Source organism: Zonotrichia leucophrys, chromosome 21 (genome assembly GCF_028769735.1).
Source record: "Zonotrichia leucophrys gambelii isolate GWCS_2022_RI chromosome 21, RI_Zleu_2.0, whole genome shotgun sequence".
NCBI classification, from domain to species: Eukaryota; Metazoa; Chordata; class Aves; order Passeriformes; family Passerellidae; genus Zonotrichia; species Zonotrichia leucophrys.
The window spans coordinates 5,186,772-5,206,122 of record NC_088190.1 but is presented as its reverse complement, the minus strand read 5'-3'; the positions used below and the strand labels follow the sequence as shown (position 1 = coordinate 5,206,122).

Sequence of the window (19,351 nt, the reverse complement as noted above, 5' to 3'; positions counted from 1 at the left end):
TGTCTGATTGCTTCTCCTGTGTTTTGCTGCTTTGGAATGTGGTTTGGAGATTGTTTATCCAACATGTGAATTGTTTTTTATAAATGACCAATCACAGTCCAACTGTGTTGAGACTCTGGAAGCAATTATGAGTTTTTAAATGGCATCTTGTTAAGCCTTCTGTAAGAGCCTTTCTCTATTCTTTAGTATAGTTTTAGTATAGCATAATATAATATAATTATAATATAATTATAATATAATTATAATATAATTATAATATAATATAGTCATCCCCAGTCTTTCCTTGGACACCTCCAGGGATGGGGACTCCACCACTGCCCTGGGCAGCCCCTTCCTATTCCTGACCACGTTTTCCATGAGGAAACTTCTCTTGATGTCCAACTGTGGAAGCCCAGGGCACAGGAATATTTCTGTGTCTGCTCTGGGGTGCCCTGACCCCCAGGGCAGCACTGACTCTGACCCTCATCCATGGAGAAAGTTTCATAAACTCCAGAATAGACTGGAATCCACAAAAATGTGAAATAGATTACAGAGAGCAGTGCAGGTGGATCACTGGGTGAGAAATTGAGGGTTGTGGATGGCAGCAAGATGGAGGGCACAGGGTGTTGTCCTGGGCTTCTTCTCCATGGGTTTGGGTGGCATTTTGTAATTGGGCAGAAAAGTCCCCATTGCAGCTCTGTGGGATCAGTTATTGGGTTAAAAGGGGAAATAATCCAGGTGTCAGCTCTTAACTGGACAGTTCAGTCTGAAAAGCCCTTGTACCAAGGGATTGTTGGGGATTTTGTGCCTTCTAATGAAAAGCTGCAGAACTCACAGCAGTGAGACTGTTTCACTGATAAGAAATAATAAACAGCTGAGTGTGAACATGAACTGCTGTCTCAGTGCCTTCAGTCCAGAGCCAGAGAGGACAAACTGCTGGTGTTAATCTGGGATACAGAACTGCAGGTCCAGCAGGTCCCCCTGCCAGGGGCTGGAGCTGAATGATCTCTGGGGTCCCTTCCAACCCAAACCATTCTGTGATTGTTCAACACCTCAGTTCCTGAAAAATGAACTACAAGGAATTGTCTCACTGAGGATTCAGTTGGGTAATTTGTGTTATGAGAAAAGATCATGTTGATTCCCTTATTTTTCACCAAACCATCAGGCTTGTGTTGCCTCACACCCTCCTTATTTCTAAATCCATTATTTCCACGTATTAAAAAGTTCATTCCTGTTCTCCACTTGTGTTCTAGAAGTGACTCCTGAATCCCAAGGAGCCAAGATCAGCTTGGACAGGGCTTGGAGCACCTGTTGGGATGGAAATGTCCCTGCCCAGGCAGGGATGGGCTTCAGGATCCCTCCCAACCCAGACCGGCCTGGGCTGCTCTGGTGTGACTGATTCTCTGGTTGCTATTAATGTTTAATCACCAATCAGAGCACAGACGTCAGCCTGGTGCTGATATCTCTCTCCTCTCCTCATTTGAGATTTCACTCACCTTTATTTCACTCCTTTATTGCCAGTTCCCAACTGTGGAGCTTCCTTGCAGCTGTTGAGATGACAAATTCCATCAGTAATTCCGTGATTCCAAGAGCTCCTGTGCCCAGCCCCTGCCCCTGATTCCCCTCATCCCTTTGTGGAATTCTGTGTTATCATTCTGTGTGGGATTTTCCCCTTTCTCATCATAATGGATGCACTGAATTCTGTGCCTGTTCCCCCTTAAATTTGCCTCACATTTCTCCCCAAATTTCTCTTACCTTTCTCCTCACTTTGCTTGGCTCTTCCACATTTCCACATTACCCAGGTCTTGGCTGATACATCCATTTATTCTATTTATTGGCTGCCAGTTCTGCTCGTTCCTACTGTCACCATCCCTAGTCTCTTATCTCTAATTTTTGGATTTTTTTTCTCCTTGATTCCACAATGTGGCTCTTTATCCAGCTTTCATTATTCCTCCCTTTCTGTGACTCTTGGTCCTTATGGGATTTCCTTGCCCATTTCCCCCTCTATTCTGCTGAAGGTCAAAATTCCCTGGATTGATAATTTTTTTCTTAGCTTAAAATATATAATTTCTACGTATTTCTCATGTTTTTTCTCTCTTCTCTAGTTCTAGCCACCAGAGTTCTCAGACAACCATTAAAATCCCAATCACCTCTTTCAAATTCCTACCCTGCATCCCTTCTATCCAGAAATGTTGTGTTTATCTGCTTCTATTCTCATTAACCATTGGCCTCCAAGCTAATTTCTGGCAATTATCATGTCCTAGTTTTCCCATATTCTTCCTGTATCTCAGAATGTTTGTTAACCCTTGCTTCTTTCTTCCCCTCCCCACCCCTTTATTTATTTATCTATTTATTTATTTAAATTTTCGCTTGTTAACCCTCACTTCTTTCCTCCCCCATTTATTTATTTATTTATTTATTTATTTATTTATTTATTTATTTATTTTAATTTTCCCTTAAGGAATAAATCCAGACGGCATTTGAGGCACGAAGTTGTTTTAACAGCAAAAAAACCCTTTCTTCCTTTCAAATGCACAGAAATGTGGAGGCTCAAACCCATTTCTCCACAGAATCCTGGGGTGGTTGAGGTTGGGAGGGACACTGGGGGTGACCCAGTCCCACCTCTCTGTCACCTGAGTGCCCAGGAATGTTTCCAGACGAATTTTGGAATCTGGAATTCCAGATGATTTTTGGAGACTCCACCACCTCTCTGAGCAGTTCATTTCAGCTCTCACCCTTATTTTTGTCTTTTTTGTTCAATCTCGGTAAATTCTTACCTGTCCCCCCCCCACCTAGGAAACAGAAGAAGTATTTGCTAACTTTAAATTAGGCTCTTTTTTTGGGAAAATTTCAATACTTTTCCTGGAAAAAAATGCAGAATGGTTGCAGGAAGTGTTGATGGCGTTGGTGTCACCCCTGGGTGGGGCTCTGCTCCCACCCCACACAAATCCAGGGATCCTGGAGAGCTCAGCAAACACTGAGCACACAAAGATGGGATTGTCCTTGGGGTAACACTTTAACCAAAGGGTCAGAGAAAGTACCAGCGATGACGTGATTTGCTTTATAAGCCATAAAAAGTCCATAAAAGTAATGGCACACCCAAGGGGAATTTGCATTAAATATTTTGCATGTCCTGATAAAAAATACCAAGTTGGAGATATAAACACTCTTAAGTCTTTCCAGGAGCTTAACTTGTTCTTTTCTTTTTCCCAAGAACCTGAAGGACAAACTCCATGTCCTGCTCTGTCTGGGATATTTGCACTATCAGGCACTGGAATCAGAACTGCTGATAAAAGTATTTTATTGTTTTAATTTTATTTATTTATTTATTTTAAAAATTGATTTATTAATTTCATATTATTTATTTAATTTTCATTTTATAAAAGTCTTTCATTATTTTAATTTTATTTAATAATTTTATTTTTATTTACTTATTTTTTATTTATTAATTTCATTTAATTTTTTTAATTTTCATTTTATAAAAGTATTTTATTGTTTTCATTTTATTTCATATTTTTATTTATTATTTTATTATTTTTATTTACTTATTTATTTTTATTTATTAATTTCATTTTATTTATTTCATTTTCATTTTATAAAAGTATTTTGTTGTTTTCATGTTACGTATTAATTTTATCTATTATATTTATTCATTTATTTACTCATTTTATTTCATTTTACTTATTTCATTTTCATTTTATAAAAGTATTTTATTGTTGTTTTCACTCCTGTCATGGTGAGACACTTTTTGACCAGATCAGTAAATATTCTGCTTTGCTGTTCCAGAGGATGAGGTGACACAGTGAATCCCAATTTCCCTGTTAGCATTCAGCTGCTTTAAATAGCAAATACTCCACACTTTGGTGTCTCCCAGCTGGGAATTTTCAGTTGTCCCCAGGGATCTTTGACTTTTTGATATCTCCTGGTAGATGACCAACCTCTCTCCTGGGAAAAAACCTGGAAAATCCTGTGCAAGGTGACCAAGGTGGTGAGGGGTCTGTGGCACATCAGGTGGAGGGAAATGAACTTCTTTATTCTGGGAACAAGGAGAGGAAAAGGGTGCAGGGGCAATTGTGAGAAACAGGTTAATCATGGAAGGGTCTCTTATTTCCAGGTCCTTCAGAGAGGCACATCCAGTGACACTGCTGTGACACTTCCAAGGATTAATGTCTCAGTTTGCTCATGACCACATTGGCTTTTAACAGCTCTAGAAGATCTCTTTTTTATTATTTTGGAAGCTTGAACCAAGTGTGGTGCAAATTTGTTGGTGAAAAAGAAATATTTATGATTATTCTGAACCCACTGCCTGAGAATTTTGTTAAATTCCCCTTGTCTGGTATTATTGCATTTGGGTTCCCCCTAGAAGGCAGGAATGATGAATCTGACTCCATGTTCTCAGAAGGTTAATTTATTATTTTATGATACTATATTATATTAAAGAATGCTATACTAAACTACACTAAAGAATACAGAAAGGATACTTACAGAAGGCTAAAAAGATAATAATGAAAACTCCTGACTCTCTCCAGAGTCCTGACACAGCTTGGCCCTGATTGGCCAAAGAGTCAAAATAATTCACAGCAGAATGCAATGGAACAATCACCTGTGGGTAAACAATCTCCAAACACATTCCACATGTGAGCACAGCACAGGAGAAGCAAATGAGGTAAGAATTGTTTTCCTTTTCTCTGAGGCTTCTCAGCTTCCCAGGAGAAAAATCCTGGGTGAAGGGATTTTTCAGAAAATGTGAATGCCACGTGATATCATTTGGCTTTTTGTGCTCTAAAGCTGCATCTTTGATCTCCTGTGGACTCAGAGCTTCAGAGCTGCTGTGCTGGCTCTGAATGAGGATGGCAGGAGCAGATGTGGGTGAGGGAGCACACAAAGGCACAGAGAGCAACACGGAACTGGCAGGAATAACAAAGGTGCCACTCCAGCAGTGCAGCTGCTGCACAGATGGTTTTTGGAGAAGGTGGAAAGTCTGAACCCTGATAAGTCAACAGCAGAGATAACATCACCAGAGAGCGGTGAATTCACAGAACATCACACAGAGAATTCTCTTCCTGCTGCATTCCAGGAGCAAAGCAGATTGTGCCAAGGGAGTGTCCTGTGGTAACTCTGGACATTGGAGATGTGACCAAAACCTTGTCACTGCCAGTCAGAAGTCCCTGAGGCACATGGAGATGCTCCCTCTGCTCTGGAGCCAGGCTGGGAGAGCTGGGGGTGCTCACCTGGAGAGGAGAAACTCCAGGGACACCTCAGAGACCTTGCAGAGCCTGAAGGGCTCCAGGAGAGCTGGAGAGGGATTGGGGACAAGGGATGAAGGGACAGGACACAGGGAATGCCTTCCACTGCCAGAGGGCAGGGGTGGATTTGATATTGGGAAGGAATTCTTCCCTGGAAGACAGTCCAGGTACTTCTTTCTGGGCAAAATAAGCCCCCAAAAGGACCCACGTCAACAGAGGATTAACTCTTAAAAGCAATACCTGTTGCATATTCATAATATTTGCAAAAAGCCAATCATAAAACACACATTTTTCACAGGATGGAAAATGAGAAGTCCAGAACAAGCAGTGGTAAGCCCTGAGCTGGCACTCAGAAGGAACCAGGGTTTTGTGCTTTTAGGTATTCTTTGGAAATGTCTGAATGTCTGGTGATGGTATTTTTCTTTGTGGCTCCCTGTACAAAACAGAGTGTGAGTGGATCCTCAGATTTCCTGGGGAAGGGCTGGGTGACAAACATTGCCATGAGATTTATGACTGACCACCAGAGGATTTTCCAGGCCGTTCTTTCTTCTTCAGCCTCCTTTGTGTGACAGGAATGCGCCCTCTGTTGACGGAGTGACAAAACTGCCTTTTGTCTCATAAAAAAGGAAAGAAGCCCAGAAGTTTCTCTCCTCAATTACCAAAAAAGACACCTCATAGGACCTGGAGGACTTCACCTCAAACTTAAGGATCGCCAGTTGGACAGGAGCCAAAAAGTTCCACCTGAGCAATTTACTAGAAAAATAAGAGAATAAAAGGAAATAATCACTTCTGTGGGGTGTTTTACCATGAGCAAGAACCTCTGGCCCTGGCTTGGTTTTTCGCTGTAAAGACCTTTGTTATTTTGCCTTTTAATAAAACTTTTCTGTTTCCAACACTGCCACAGAAGCCATCCTGCTGATTTTATGCCTTCTAAGGTAGCTGAGCTATCTCAGGTATAATATATAGATAATATATAAATTACATATCATAAATTATAAAATATAGAATTTATTATATAAATCTCCTAGAGCTTATAAGATCTGCCTCGAGGAGACCATATATAGGGCTCCCAGGTAAGAATTTAAAAAGAAAATACCAAAAAAACCCCCCAAACCACAGAGGTTTGCATGGCTTCGAGATCTTAAGTACAAACCAGAAAGGAACAGCTAACTCTGCCTTGGTCTTCTTGAAAATCCGTTCCTTGTTGGTTTTGTGTAAGTGTGGAGGGGGAAATCATTGCTTGTGTCTAAACCAGTCCCATCCTTATCCCCTGAAGCTGGAACAGGTTCCTGCCATTGAGAGGAATGAGGGATTTGTCTTTACAAACCAGCTGTGGGACTGCTGGTAGACAAAACCAGCACTGGGAGATAAAAGAAACAATGGGAAGGATTTCACTGATTGATGAATGGAAAAAGATATTTGCTTTTACAAAACAAACTTTAGGTTTGCTGATAAATGAAGTTAGACATTGAGAGATGAAAGAAACAATGGGGAAGAAAAACCCCTGAATTCCATAAGAATTAAAAATTAAAAGGGAGGGTAGAACATTAGAGGGAAATCTTTGGTATCAGGTGTTTTGGGAAGTCTGGACCTCTCAAGTACCTCAGCCAGTGGGGAAAGAGAGAAGGGAAATGTGGTTGGGAAATTGGTATAAAAAGGAGGCTGGGTCCTCCAAAAATTGGAGAGACCCCAGGGAATGCCCCATGGCCTCTCCCTTTATTGGAATAAAGCCAGAAAGGGACTCCTCTGTCTCCTTTTTGGACAAAAACCTCTGGTGTTTGTGGATTAATTTTCCTGACAACATCATGGAGCCTCATGTGGGTGCCACATCACCTTGTCTCCCCTTAACCCCAGCCTACCCTGCGACGATGGCCTTGAGGGCCGAGCCTGCGGCCTGAGGGCCTGGGCATCCTTAGGAGAATGGTGAGTGGCAGAATTGTTGTTTTTTAACCCCTGTGCAGCTAAAATCATGCAGTGATGCTTGGTGTTCTTTATTATAGCTGAGCAAGTGACAAGAGCCCAGTGATAGGAGATTCCCAGGGGGCAAGGAGGCCTTCCTTTGGACCTGACATGGATTCTCATCCTCGGATGTCCGTGAGATAAATCAAAGGCTGGGACCCAAATAGGGGATGAAAGGGAGGTGCTGGGAGGGCTTTTTGAGTCAGCTTTGGAGGCAGGGATGTGCAAGAGGTGGCCCCTTAGGCCACATAAAGGAAAAGTCTCACAATGCTGAGGTGCTCAGGGCAGAGCAGTCCCAGTGGGTGTCGTGTCACTTGTCTGTCATGCATTGTGTGTCTTTTGGGTGTCTTGTGTCACATGTCTTTTGCTTTAGCCCTTTGAGGGGCTTCTCAGAAACTGAGGTGTCCATCTGTGCATCTCTGACCTCTGTGTTCCTCAGCCCAGTGCTGATTCTGTCCAAGATTTGACTTGGGAGGCTGGACAGTCATTGGAATCACATCTCTCTTGTGGCATCCACTCTGATGTCTTGTAAGGTCTCGTTCTGAGCTGTTCTCCACAGCTGTGCACCACAGTGATCCATTATAGTGGATCAGGACTTGTATGGATGTGAAGAGAGGGAGAGGACTCGGAGCCCTGAGGGGCTGGCTGCCACCTGAAATCCCGAACTGCTCAGGCTGTCTGCCAGACCCAACCTGCCACAACCTCCAATGGGTGCCTGACTATCCCAAGGGCCTCCTGCAAACTGACACCAGGAACCTGGCATGGTGAGTTTGGTTTGAAAGGGAAAAGGGCTGAGGTTGGTGTTCAGGGGCCTATGGCCCGGAGTTGTCGGCTGGCTGCTGAAATTCCACGATACACAGGGTGGTTGCCAGACCCAAGCTGGCACCTGTGGCAACTCAGGTGTCAGCTTTGACAGTGCCAAGTGGCTCCTGCAATCTGACATCAGGAGCCTGGGAAGGTGAGTTTTGTTTCCCATGGAAAGGGCCGGCATTGGTGTTCAGGGGCCTGTGGCCTTGAGCAGCCGGCCTCCTCTCAATTTTTTGAAACTCTCTTTTGAGCTTCTAAAAACTGAGTTAGTTCAATGAGTAAAGCTCAGAGCAGTTTGACACAGTTCAAAGTTGCCAACTGACTTGAGCAATGATGTGCTAAAGCCCATCCCGTGGGCTATGATGTGCTAAAGGCTCCGTTCCCTTGCTTGTCTCCACCTGCTCTGACTGACATTGCATTTTATGTTACCTGGGACAAGGCCTATCCCTGTTCATGTACTCCTGGCATAATGAGATGCTGGAACACAACTGCAGCATGTCTAGGCAATCATCTTTGTGACTCTTTGCTTATGAACAGTCTTGCTCAACATGCCTTAGGCAAAAGGCAGCTAAAACTCTGAAAAGGGTTAATATTTAATTGCCCACCTGGAGACACTGCAAAAGTGGTCAGTGCTCAGTTCTACATGAGACCCCCCAGTTTCCTCCTGCTGACCATTACCCAAATTCCAGTGTCTCTTCAAGCCCCAGCATCCCTTGGCCACCACATCCTGCAGCATAACAGCTCAGACACAAATCTGTGGGAGGGATGATTGATCTGCAGACACAACCACCTTGCAGGTGCCAAACACCCTCCCAGCAGCTCACAGGGCACACAGGGGTGATTTTTAAGTCCTGAATGTCAGAGCTGCTCAGATGGAATCAGCTACAGCTGCACAAGCCCCTGCTCCCTCTCTTGCTGCGTTCATGTGAGTGCTTGACTCAGGCACTGGTCTCTGCCTTCTCACACTGAAGTGTTTGGAACTGTCTGTGGGGAGCAGTGACTTGGAATCACTCAGAAATCACACAGGGCCTTGTGGACAGAGCTTGTGTGACTTGGATGGGAAACAGTCCTGTCTTCTGTTCTCATCACTGGCCACTGGCTGAACTCACGTATTTGGAGAAAGCTCAAAGAACCAGAAGGAATAATGAGCTGTGTGGAGTCCCACAACAGGTTTGGGGAAGCTCTTTCCCTCCTGGGCATTGTTGTACTCACCAAGGATGGGTGAAAGGCTTGAACTTGTTACCAGTTGGCTGCTGCTCTGAGGACTATAGTCCTGGTCTTGATTCCCATTCTAGGGGAAAGTGTCAGAGCTAAATTTCTGTCAAGGATGGAGGGCTAAGTCAGGTTCAGGTCCCACAAGAATTTAAACAGGGGGAGCTAGAACCAGGCTCCATTGCTGGTCTTCTCTTTATGAAAACACAGGAGTTGGGCAATGAAAATCCCTCATTAACCCAAACTATTTGTGTGAGAAAGAAGACAGTTACCCAGATAATTAAGAGAAAAATAGGTGTTATCTTCTCAACACAAGAATACAGAGACCCAGACTCAGCTCTGCAGCTCAGCAATGCTTTGCAAACCCTTGTGACCTCAAAGAAACTGCACCAATAATGGTGGTAGAAGGAGACACTGGGAAAGAAGTGCTGAGTCCCATCAGTAAGGGAAGAAAGCAGGAGAGTACTGACCCCACAAATCCTCTTAGGGATGATAACTTATCATCCCTAAAGATAAATGAGAGAGGAAGCCAGACCAACTAGAGGGTGCACCAGGAAGCACAGCAAACCTTCAGGATCTCTGTTTTCCCCCCCAAAAACACTGACCCACATTGATGTCACCTTAACCAGAGCCAAGTGTTTAATTGAGTGCAAGGGAGTGACAATGGCACAGTGGTTGTGCTGGGAGGGTGATTCCCACAGTGCAGGGGGACAGAATCTTCAGAACAGAAGTAAAGAAGTGAAGGCAGCTCCATCTTACAGTGTACAATGAAAAACAACTTATGCATCTGGGGGCAGCATTGGAAATAATGATGCCTCCTAAGGACTTGCAAACACCCAGGCCTGAGGCATCTCAGCATGACTGAGATGAGAGATTTGTCAGCACAACCAACTCCCCAACATCAGTACTGAACATCAGGCAATGCAGCTAAGGTTTGCTTATATATATATATATACACACATATACATACATATATATATATATATATATAAAACCTATCATCACCATATTGATAAACATTCTTTGGAACCTCTCTGAGGGCACAGGTAAGAGCAGCAGTCAGCCTGTTGGCACCTCAGCACTTCTGTTTCTAACCAATTAAAAAAATGAGCAACTTTAACAAAAAAAAAAAAAAAAAAAAGCCACAAGACTGCTGCCAGCATGCCTGGCTGGTGTTTAATACTGCTACTCCATCAGGGTTGGAGGGAGATCTCTTGTGAATGGCAACAGTTTGCACTGTGGCTTCTCCAGCTGTGCTGCAGAGCAGGGCAGGAGTCACACGAGGGCAGTGGGATGCTCAGACCTGTTACCAGTCCAGAAGTGTCAGCAGCAGGGAGCTCCCACGAGGAGAGAGTGAGCTGACTGTGCACAAAGCTCCCTCTCTCTTTCTCTCTGTGCTTAAGGCTGAGTCAGGGACCCTTTGGACTGTTCCCAGCCCACCAGACAGAAATATGTGTCAGTTATAAATACATCACATCAGCTGGAGGGGTGTGGAGTGTGGTTGGGATGGGAGAATTTAGAATGGGTGCAGGGATGAAAGGAAAAAGACATCTTACATTTCCAGCACTGGAAAGAACAGTTTTGACCTCAGGCAATAAGTCACTGGACTTTTCAATAGTCTTATCTGGCTTATGCCCCATCATCCTTAACACATCAGAGGGAATGTTGGCTGGCCAAGGGTTAAACAATCCCACACAGTGGAGAGCAAATCTGCAGTCTGCTGAGAAGATCCCAGCCACGTCACTGAAGATCTCAGAGTCCAACTTGGAGCCAGGAAGCAGCTCAGGGTCTCACACATCGCTCAGGGCCTGCAGAGAGCCAAAGACAACGTCAGCATGGACCTGCCCCAGCTCTGCAGGCTGCAGGGGAAACATGAATCACCACCTCTGAAATACAGTTATGGCATTTGCCTTCATTCCCTACAACACTCTAATTGTAATTCTAATGACTAAAATTCTAAGGAATTTTTTTCTGGAAGCTGCAGTTGCAGCCCAGTGGGCATATGATGGAATAATGTGGAAATACAGACCATCCTTCAAGAAACAAGACTGATCTATGCTGGAGAATCCCTTCTTTACCCTCTCATTTGTGCTAGAAATCAAGCACATTTTATCTATGATTTTGGAGCTTTCCAGTGTGAAACACCAGTTCTGCCTCTAACGCCAATCAGAAGAGCACAGAAGAGTTTGGGTCGGAAACATCATCTTAAACCTTAAACATTATCTTAAACATAATCTTAAACCTTAAACATTATCTCAAACATCATCTTAAACCTTAAACATTATCTTAAACATCATCTTAAACCTTCAACATTATCTTAAACATCATCTTAAACCTTAAACATTATCTCAAACATCATCTTAAACCTTAAACATTATCTTAAACATAATCTTAAACCTTAAACATTATCTCAAACATAATCTTAAACCTTAAACATTATCTTAAACATCATCTTAAACATTATCTTAAACATTAAGCATTATCTTAAACATCATCTTAAACATTATCTTAAACAGAATCTAAAAACCATCTTAAAACACCAGACAGTTTCCTTGTTGAGCATGATGCTGCAGAAATCTGTCCTGTGCTCCCTGGCTTGTCCAGCTCTTAGATATTATTTTCTTTGACATTTGTTCCTTTCATGCAGCAGAATGATGATCCCAGGTGCATAGTGGTGACTTTGGTACTTTTATTTTCCTCTCAAGAGAGCTCTGGGGAGGCATGGGCTTCCCTTCAGTGTGTCTGGGACTTTACAAATGAGCAAGCTTGTGCAGTTAACAGACCTGGCACAGGCTGCTGGAGAGATTGTGGTCCCAGGCTGAAAGGTTCTGGTAAGTTTAAGTTTGCATGGACTATTCCCAGCTCCCTTTCAAAGGGGGATGTGAATAATTGCTGGTAAAAATCATCTTGGACCTGGCTTTGGTAGGTGAAGCAGGAGTGATCTGTCATCAAGGCACAGCACATCAGCCCAAAGAACAGCTCCTAAACGAACTCCAGTCTTCCCTGCCTGACTCATACTCTGCTCTGTCACACAAAATGCTGTCCTGCTCTGACTTGCCCACAGAAATCTTTGGCACTGCAAGAAATCCTGCTCCCACTCCTGTCTCACCCTGCAGGGAGGTGTTGTGGCACAGGCTGGCTTACCTTCCGTGCAAACTCTGGCAGGATGAATGCTGCCCTGTGAATGTCAGAGTTGTAGTACTTGAGACTCCTCTCCTCCACCTGCTGCTGTGAGAGCTGCTGCACTGGCTCCCGGAAATTTGTGTTCTGCAAAAGCAAAGTCAGTACCTTTGACTATTTGGATAATGTAATATATGTTGTAAAATAATTAGTGCTAAAGGAAATTAAAACCACAGCACTTTGTGTACAAAGGCAGCGTTGGGCAACAAGCAGTAATAGGCTATGTGATAAGAATGGAGATTAAAACACCAGGAAGACACTGTCTCCAGAAATTGATATTTCAAGGGATTTTCTTGTCTGACAAGACCCCAGCAGGAGGCATTTGATAGGCATTGTCAGAAGTTTATGCCAGGAAGTTTCCACCTGACAGGATTCCAGCAATTATCCACCAGTTCTGGGAAACGTGGCAGCAAGAAAGAAAAGCTACAATAATATGCTAAAATATGCTAAAGAAGGGCCCCTTCCAGAGCCCAAAATACTGTATAAAACAAACCCCTTAGAAATGACATTTGGAAACCCATGGGGACTTGGGTGTGATAGAGACCAAATCCTGGGTTCCCCAACTCTGATCATCTGGCTCAGAGTTGAATCACTTGTGGCTTTTTCCAAATTTATATTTTGATTAATTAATAATATCCTTAATTATTAAATTGGAATATTCATTTTTAACAAATAAGGAGCCAAAGGCTGTGTGACAGGCATCCTGATGCATGGCAGAGAACTGAGATGACTCAGAGGAAAACAAATAACTTTCTGTTTCAGTGTGAGGCCAAAGGTTCTGCACAGCCCCAGCACCAAGGGCTGGGGTTTGTGCTCTGTAACTCCTGTGACCAGCACTTGTGCACAGATGTCAGTGCATGAGGTCACACTGCATGAGCCATGGCACAGATGTGTGATGAGCACCCAAGGAACAAGGCTCTGCTCTTCAAAGGAGAATCCATGTTGGGCACGGTGCATGCTGCCAGCATCCCGGGTTAACCATGTGCAGCAGCAGCAATGCTGGCACCCCAAACCCATCTTAAACCTTCAACATTATCTTAAACATCATCTTAAACCTTAAACATTATCTTAAACATCCTCTTAAACCTTCAACATTATCTTAAACATCATCTTAAACCTTCAACATTATCTTAAACATCATCTAAAAACCATCTTAAAACACTGGACAGTTTCCTTGTCTAGCATGATGCTGCAAAAATCTGTCCTGTGCTCCCTGGCTTGTCCAGCTCTATCTTAGGTATTATTTTTTTTGACATTTGTTCCTTTCATGCAGAATTATGATGCCAGGTGCATAGTGGTGACTTTGGTGCTTTTATTTTCCCCTCAAGAGAGTTCTGGGGAGGCATGGGCTTCCCTTCAGCCACACTGAAGCAGACTAGGAAAAGAGTAAACTTCAGTGGTGTGACAGAGTTACCAGCCCATATCCTAACACCAACTCTCACTTGGAGAGTTCTTTGGGGGTGAAAACAGAGATCCTAAAGGTTTGCTGTGCTTCTAAGTGCACTCTCTAGTTGGTCTGGCTTGCTCTCTCATTTATCTTTAGGGATGATAAGGTATCATCAAATCAGTCACAGCCTGATTCTCAGAAAGTGCCTGCTTTGTAACAGTCACCATCAAATGAGACAAAACCTTAAAAAATTGGTAGTGACTTCCTCTCTTCCAACTTTGTTGTACTAGATGGAAAATTATGACCATTTTTAAAGCAAATGGTCAATTCTGCACATCATTCAGCACTGAGCAGGCTGCACTGCAGCTCTGGAGCTCTGGGTGGCAGAGCCAGGTGAATCTTGAAGCCCCACAGCTGGGAGAATTGAATGCCATGGCTGAAGTTCTGCAAGGGACAGCTTCAGGCAGGCTTGTAGGGAATGGAAAAGGGCACTTGAGGTGCGTGGAACTCACGGGGTTCAAGAATCAAGAATTGAGAATTCTAGAATCTTGAGGCCCCACAGCTGGGAGAATTGTTCTGCAAATTCTGCAAGGGACAGCCTCAGGCAGGCTTGTAGGGAATGGAAAAGGGCCCTTGAGGTGTGTGGAACTCACGGGGTTCAAGAATCAAGAATTGAGAATTCTAGAATCTTGAGGCCCCACAGCTGGGAGAATTCAGTGCCATAGCTTAAGTTCTGCAAGGGATGACCTCAGGCAGGTTTGTAGGGAAAGGAAAAGGCACTCACAGGGTTCTTGCTGCAGAGCATGAAGCCGATCTGGCCGCTGGGGTACGTGGGGATGGTGCAGTAGGCGTACTCCACCACCGGGAACAGGGACTTGCAGAACTGCCGCATCTCCTTGATGAGATCCAGGTGCAGCCACTGGCACTCACCTGCAGGGAGAAAGGCAGGCAGTGTGAGAGAGCTGCCCCTCTGCTCTGCACAGCACTGTGCCAGGTGAGCAGTGGTTCCAAGTCCCAATCTGTCCAGCTCATGTAATCTCACAGACCCTGATGCCAGTTTTGCTAAGCCCAGTCCAATAATGAATGAGCTGACAGAGATCAAAACCACAGCTTTCCCTGGGAGATGACACATTTCACTCCCTGCATCTCACCTCCCCAGGAAGAGTCCCCTCTGTGCCTCACACTTGGGATGTGAAGCTCTGGCATCAGCCTCTGCCCAGGGGCAGCTTCCTCACCTTGGCAGCAGAGAATCCCATCTTCCCTCAGCGCTGTCTTCATCAGCTGGTAATAAGATTCTTTGAACAAACTTTCTGCAGGACCTGGGAGAAAGGTGAATAAAGAAAATGTTTGAGCCTAGGGAAACCCCTAGCAAGGCAAAACAGTCAGGATTTTAGCTTTGCTAAATAGCAAGCCCAGATCCCCTATTAAACAAAGTCTTAGCAGCTGCCTCTTGCTTCACTGAGCATTTGTAAAGCAGAACTCCTGCTCCAAACTGCTTTTTAGAGATGCCTCTCTCTGTGCTGACTAGGCCAAGATTGAAGGTGACTCAGACTTGTTGATGGGTTCCTAAAATGAGGTGCCATATCTACATTTGGTCCTTCTGTTCCTCAGTTTCCCCCTTCAGAAATACAGCAGCCTCACCCCAGCTATCTTCAGGGCAGGGGCTACACCAAGTGTGTGAGCCACTGCTTTATCAGCAGGCACATGTGCAAAGCTGCCCTTCCACTCAGGGAACAACTCTGCCACAGGAAATAGCTGCTGGAGCTGAATTTTGAGGAGAGAGAAGTAACAGCTGGCTTGAAGGCCTGCTGATACAATTTTATGGTTTCCAAGTCGGCAACAATCTTTTCACTTGAAAGGATCCTCAGCAGGCTGGCAGAACTTCCAAGAGGTAGGCAGAATAAAAAAAAATAATGGAGGAGGTATGTGGAAAACAGTGCCCTTTTATGGCTAGAATTCTTACCCATGGGGTCAGACGAGTCTGTGATAATCACATCAAAGGCTTCTTGATTCTGTTTCATGAACTCAAAACCATCTCCCACGTGCAATGTCAGCTTAGCACTGGAATAGCCCACTGCCATCCCTGGGAGGTATTTTTTAGATACCTGGATCACATCCTGCAACACACAGAGAGCACAAGTGGGTCAGAGGCTCACAAGAAGCTGCTCCTCAGAGTGCTGTGCAGCTGGGACTGAAGAACAGCACAATGAGTCATTTCCTTCAGTACCTTCAGCTCAAGCCTGATTTGCCAGTGAAAGCCACAAAAGCTGCCAGCATCTTCAGCCAGCTCCTCTCAGCCTTTTCCTACAGCCTCAGGGTTCAGTGACACTGTTGTCCTGTCTATGCCAAGCTCAACAAAAACCTGGAGCTTCAAAAGCTCTCTGAGGAACTGAGCAAATACGATTACAGGTCAGACTGCTCTGTGCTCCTTTTTCCTACAGAACGTCACTTGCATAGGTGATCTCAGATAAATCAATTTATTTTTCTTCCTAAGTAAAACCATGCTAGCAAGTTTCTGAATGCAAGATGAGAAATGTCCCCATCTCTGAACTATAGACATTATTAAGATAAAAGTTTTCTCTCTAAAATCATTAGGCAGCCACTGCAGTTGTACTGAACACTAGCAGCTTCTCACAGCTGGCAAAACCAAAAAAATATGCTGGTGTCAGGCAGGGCTTGTTAAAACCAGGGATGTTTGCCTACTTAGCTGGCAGAAAGAGCACACAATCTCATATAGCAGAATTTCCTGTTCTTAATAGAGCTTTACTCTGAGCAAAACTCTCTGAGAAAAGGCTGAGTAAAGTAAAATAGAACTGGCTGAGAGGACTGGGGAAAGAGTAAACTTCAGTGGTGTGACAGAGTTACCAGCCCACATCCTAACACCGACTGTCACTTGGAGAGCTCTGTGAGCACACAGGTTATCAGTCACAGGCTGATTCTCAGCAGGCACCCACATCCTGACAGTCCCCATCACTAAGCCAAAGCCCCAACATGCTCTAATTGGTAGTGACCTCCTCTCTTCCAAGTTTGTTGTACTAGACGGAAAATTATAACCGTTTCTAAAGCAACTGGCCCATCTATCACAGAAGCTAATCCCTGCTGCTTATTTCCTGATTTTGGTTGCAAGTGACTGCTCAGGCAAGCAGCCACCCTCCTCTGCCGGGAGCACTGTGTTCGGCAGTGAAGGAGAGGGAACAGCAGCACCTCCACAGAGCCAGGGCACTCCTCCAGATCCCGTGCTTGGCCCACGACTGCCTGGAAGGGCCTCAATCGTGTGTGTGTGAAAGAAATCACACAGAAGAGGCAGCCAGCTGCCACGTAGATGACTCGTAAGGCAAAGAGAGGTGGCGCTGTCATTGTCACGCCAGCAGAACCAGCAGCAAACGCGCCTGGTGCTGACGAGAGACAGCAGGTGAAGGCGCAGCTCCCGAGGGTGATGTGAAGTCGGGCTGGCTTTGCCTTGCCGGGCAGCCCGCCCAGGAGCCCCGAGCTGCCGGGAGCCCAACGCACCTCATCGATCTCGCACTGCACCACGGACTCCACGGTCGGGTGTTTGACCACCTCCCGCAGCACGCCCCCGTCGCCGCCGCCGATGATCAGCACCTGGCAGGGAAGAGGGCACAGCGTGGGCTGTCAGCGGGCTCGGCCCGCGGCAACTTCGGCTCTAGGGCCCAAGGAGAGCGGCGTGCAGGCGCTGCGGGCCCGGTGCCCGGACACGAACCGCGGGGCCCGGAGCCCGCTCCGGCCCAGGACAGGCCCCGGCAGCCCTGCGGGGGCTGGGGGAGCCCTGAGGGGCGGGCCGGGGAGCGCTCACCTTGCGGGGGTCGGGGTGGCTGCACAGGGGCAGGTTGGCGATCATTTCCTGGTAGGAGAACTCGTCCCGCTCCGTGCACTGGATCACCCCATCCAGGACCAGGACGTTGCCGTAGGTGGTGCTGGGCAGAGCGGGGAAGCGGGGTTGGAGCCGGCCGGGGCCGCGCTCCCCCGCCCCCTCTCCGCGCCGCCAGGCCCCACCGCATGGCGCTGACCGGCGCCGCCATCCCCCCACCGCCCCGGGCGGCCCTCCCGCACCTGCGGAAGACGAGGATCTCCTGGTAGCGGGAGCGCTGGTGGTGCAGGAGCTCCTCCACCTGCAGCGACATGGCCTGGCCGGGCCACAGCCGGCACGTCTCGCGGAACCAGCCCTCGCGGATCAGCGCCGCCGCGCCGCGCTCCATCCCGCCCCGCCGCGGAGCGGAGCGGCCGCCGCCGGGCCGGGCCACCTGCGCTCGGCTGCCGCCGCCGCCGCCCGACCGCACCGGCGCGGGAGCCGCGCGCAGGGCCCCGCGCCGCCCCCGCCTGCGCGCGCCGCCATTGGCGGGGCCGCCGTGACGGCCGGGCCGCGTCAGGGCCGGGCGGGCGGAGCGGGGCCGCCCCCGCCGCCACGGGGAAAGGGCGCGCCCGAGCCGCGCAGAGCCGCGCTGCCACAGATCCTGCTCATAGCCCTCGGCACGGCATCGCTCCGCGCCTGCTCCGAGCACGCCGAGCCCTCGGCACCGCATCGCTCCGCCACAGCCCCTGCTCCGAGCACACCGAGCCGCCACAGGCCTGTTCCGAGCCCTCAGCACCGCGCCGCCCCGGCCCCTGCTCCGAGCACACCGAACCCTCGGCACCGCTCCGTCCCGCCTGCGGAACCGCCAGAGGACAATTTTCGGAAAAACGAAAAGTCTAATTCGGGTGTTTTAAGTAATGAGCACGCATTGTGTCGGATTGCACGGGGACGGCTGGTGAGAGCATCTCTCAAGGAGAAAGGCTGAGGTAGTTGAGCCTGTTTAGCATCGAGAAGAGACGAGTGAGAGGGCACTCAGTAATGTGTGAATATCTAAAAGGAAAATGCCAAGAAGAGGGAACTAAGGCTCTGCTTAGTGGCGCCAGCCGCTGGGACACAGAAACTGATGCACATGAAGTCCCAGCTAAACTTTAGGAAGAACTTTCTCATGTGGATGACCAAGGACAGGGCTGGATTGCCCATAGAGGGCGTGCAGACTGTTTCACTGCACATATTCCATCTGGGCACAATCCTGTGCCATGTGCTCTAAGATGACCCTGCTTGAGCAGGGAGCTTGGACCAGATGATTTGCTGTGGTGCCTACGAACTTCCCATCCTATGATTCTGTGGATATTGCAAAAGCAGATGCAGTTCTAGTGCTGGTGGGCCCAGGTGAGGGGCTTACAGAATGTGGTATGTTCTGTGAGAAGCAGACTTTGGGAGAAATGCACCAAGGCTCTACTGAGAGTAGTTCTCCAACTAGGTTACACACAGACCTCCAACAGCTGCTGCACAAGAGTAAAACAACCTCACAGTAGGGGAAACCTCAGTGCTACAACTGCACAGGCGCAACCAAGTGAATAAAGCATGCACGTAGTTGCTAGTCACTTCCATTAAAGACATTTTAAAAACGTTTTGCAATTCATAAAGGGAAAACAGAAAAAGACTAAAATTAGGATCATCCTTGAAATGTCACTTTCCTTGGAATTTAAAGTACAGGATTTAAACCACAGATTTTAATATTCCCTGGACCGATAGGGTTTTTGCAATGTC

The 19,351-nt window shown here is 46.6% G+C and overlaps 1 protein-coding gene across 1 annotated transcript; it reads right to left on the bottom strand.

Annotated features, from left to right (window-relative positions):
* Nucleotides 1-10,354: 10,354 nt before the first annotated feature.
* Nucleotides 10,355-18,069, bottom strand: SRM (spermidine synthase). The gene is made up of 8 exons (XM_064730727.1): nt 17,842-18,069; nt 17,585-17,705; nt 17,281-17,373; nt 15,734-15,887; nt 15,006-15,089; nt 14,555-14,700; nt 12,348-12,470; nt 10,355-11,011 (listed from the first exon to the last, which is right to left on the bottom strand). Exons 1-8 carry the CDS (start codon nt 17,985-17,987, stop codon nt 10,994-10,996), a joined length of 885 nt encoding a protein of 294 aa, XP_064586797.1. The 5' UTR covers nt 17,988-18,069; the 3' UTR covers nt 10,355-10,993.
* Between the last annotated feature and the right edge of the window lie 1,282 nt (nt 18,070-19,351).

Coding starts and splice junctions, on each gene's coding strand:
- SRM (XM_064730727.1), bottom strand. CDS start 17,987: ATGGAGCGCGGCGCGGCGGCGCTGATCCGCGAGGGCTGGTTCCGCGAG. Junction 15,090..15,733: donor AGACTCGTCTGACCCCATGG/GTAAGAATTCTA, acceptor CCTTTCTCCCAG/GTCCTGCAGAAAGTTTGTTC. Junction 12,471..14,554: donor TGCTCTGCAGCAAGAACCCT/GTGAGTGCCTTT, acceptor TTGCTTTTGCAG/AACACAAATTTCCGGGAGCC.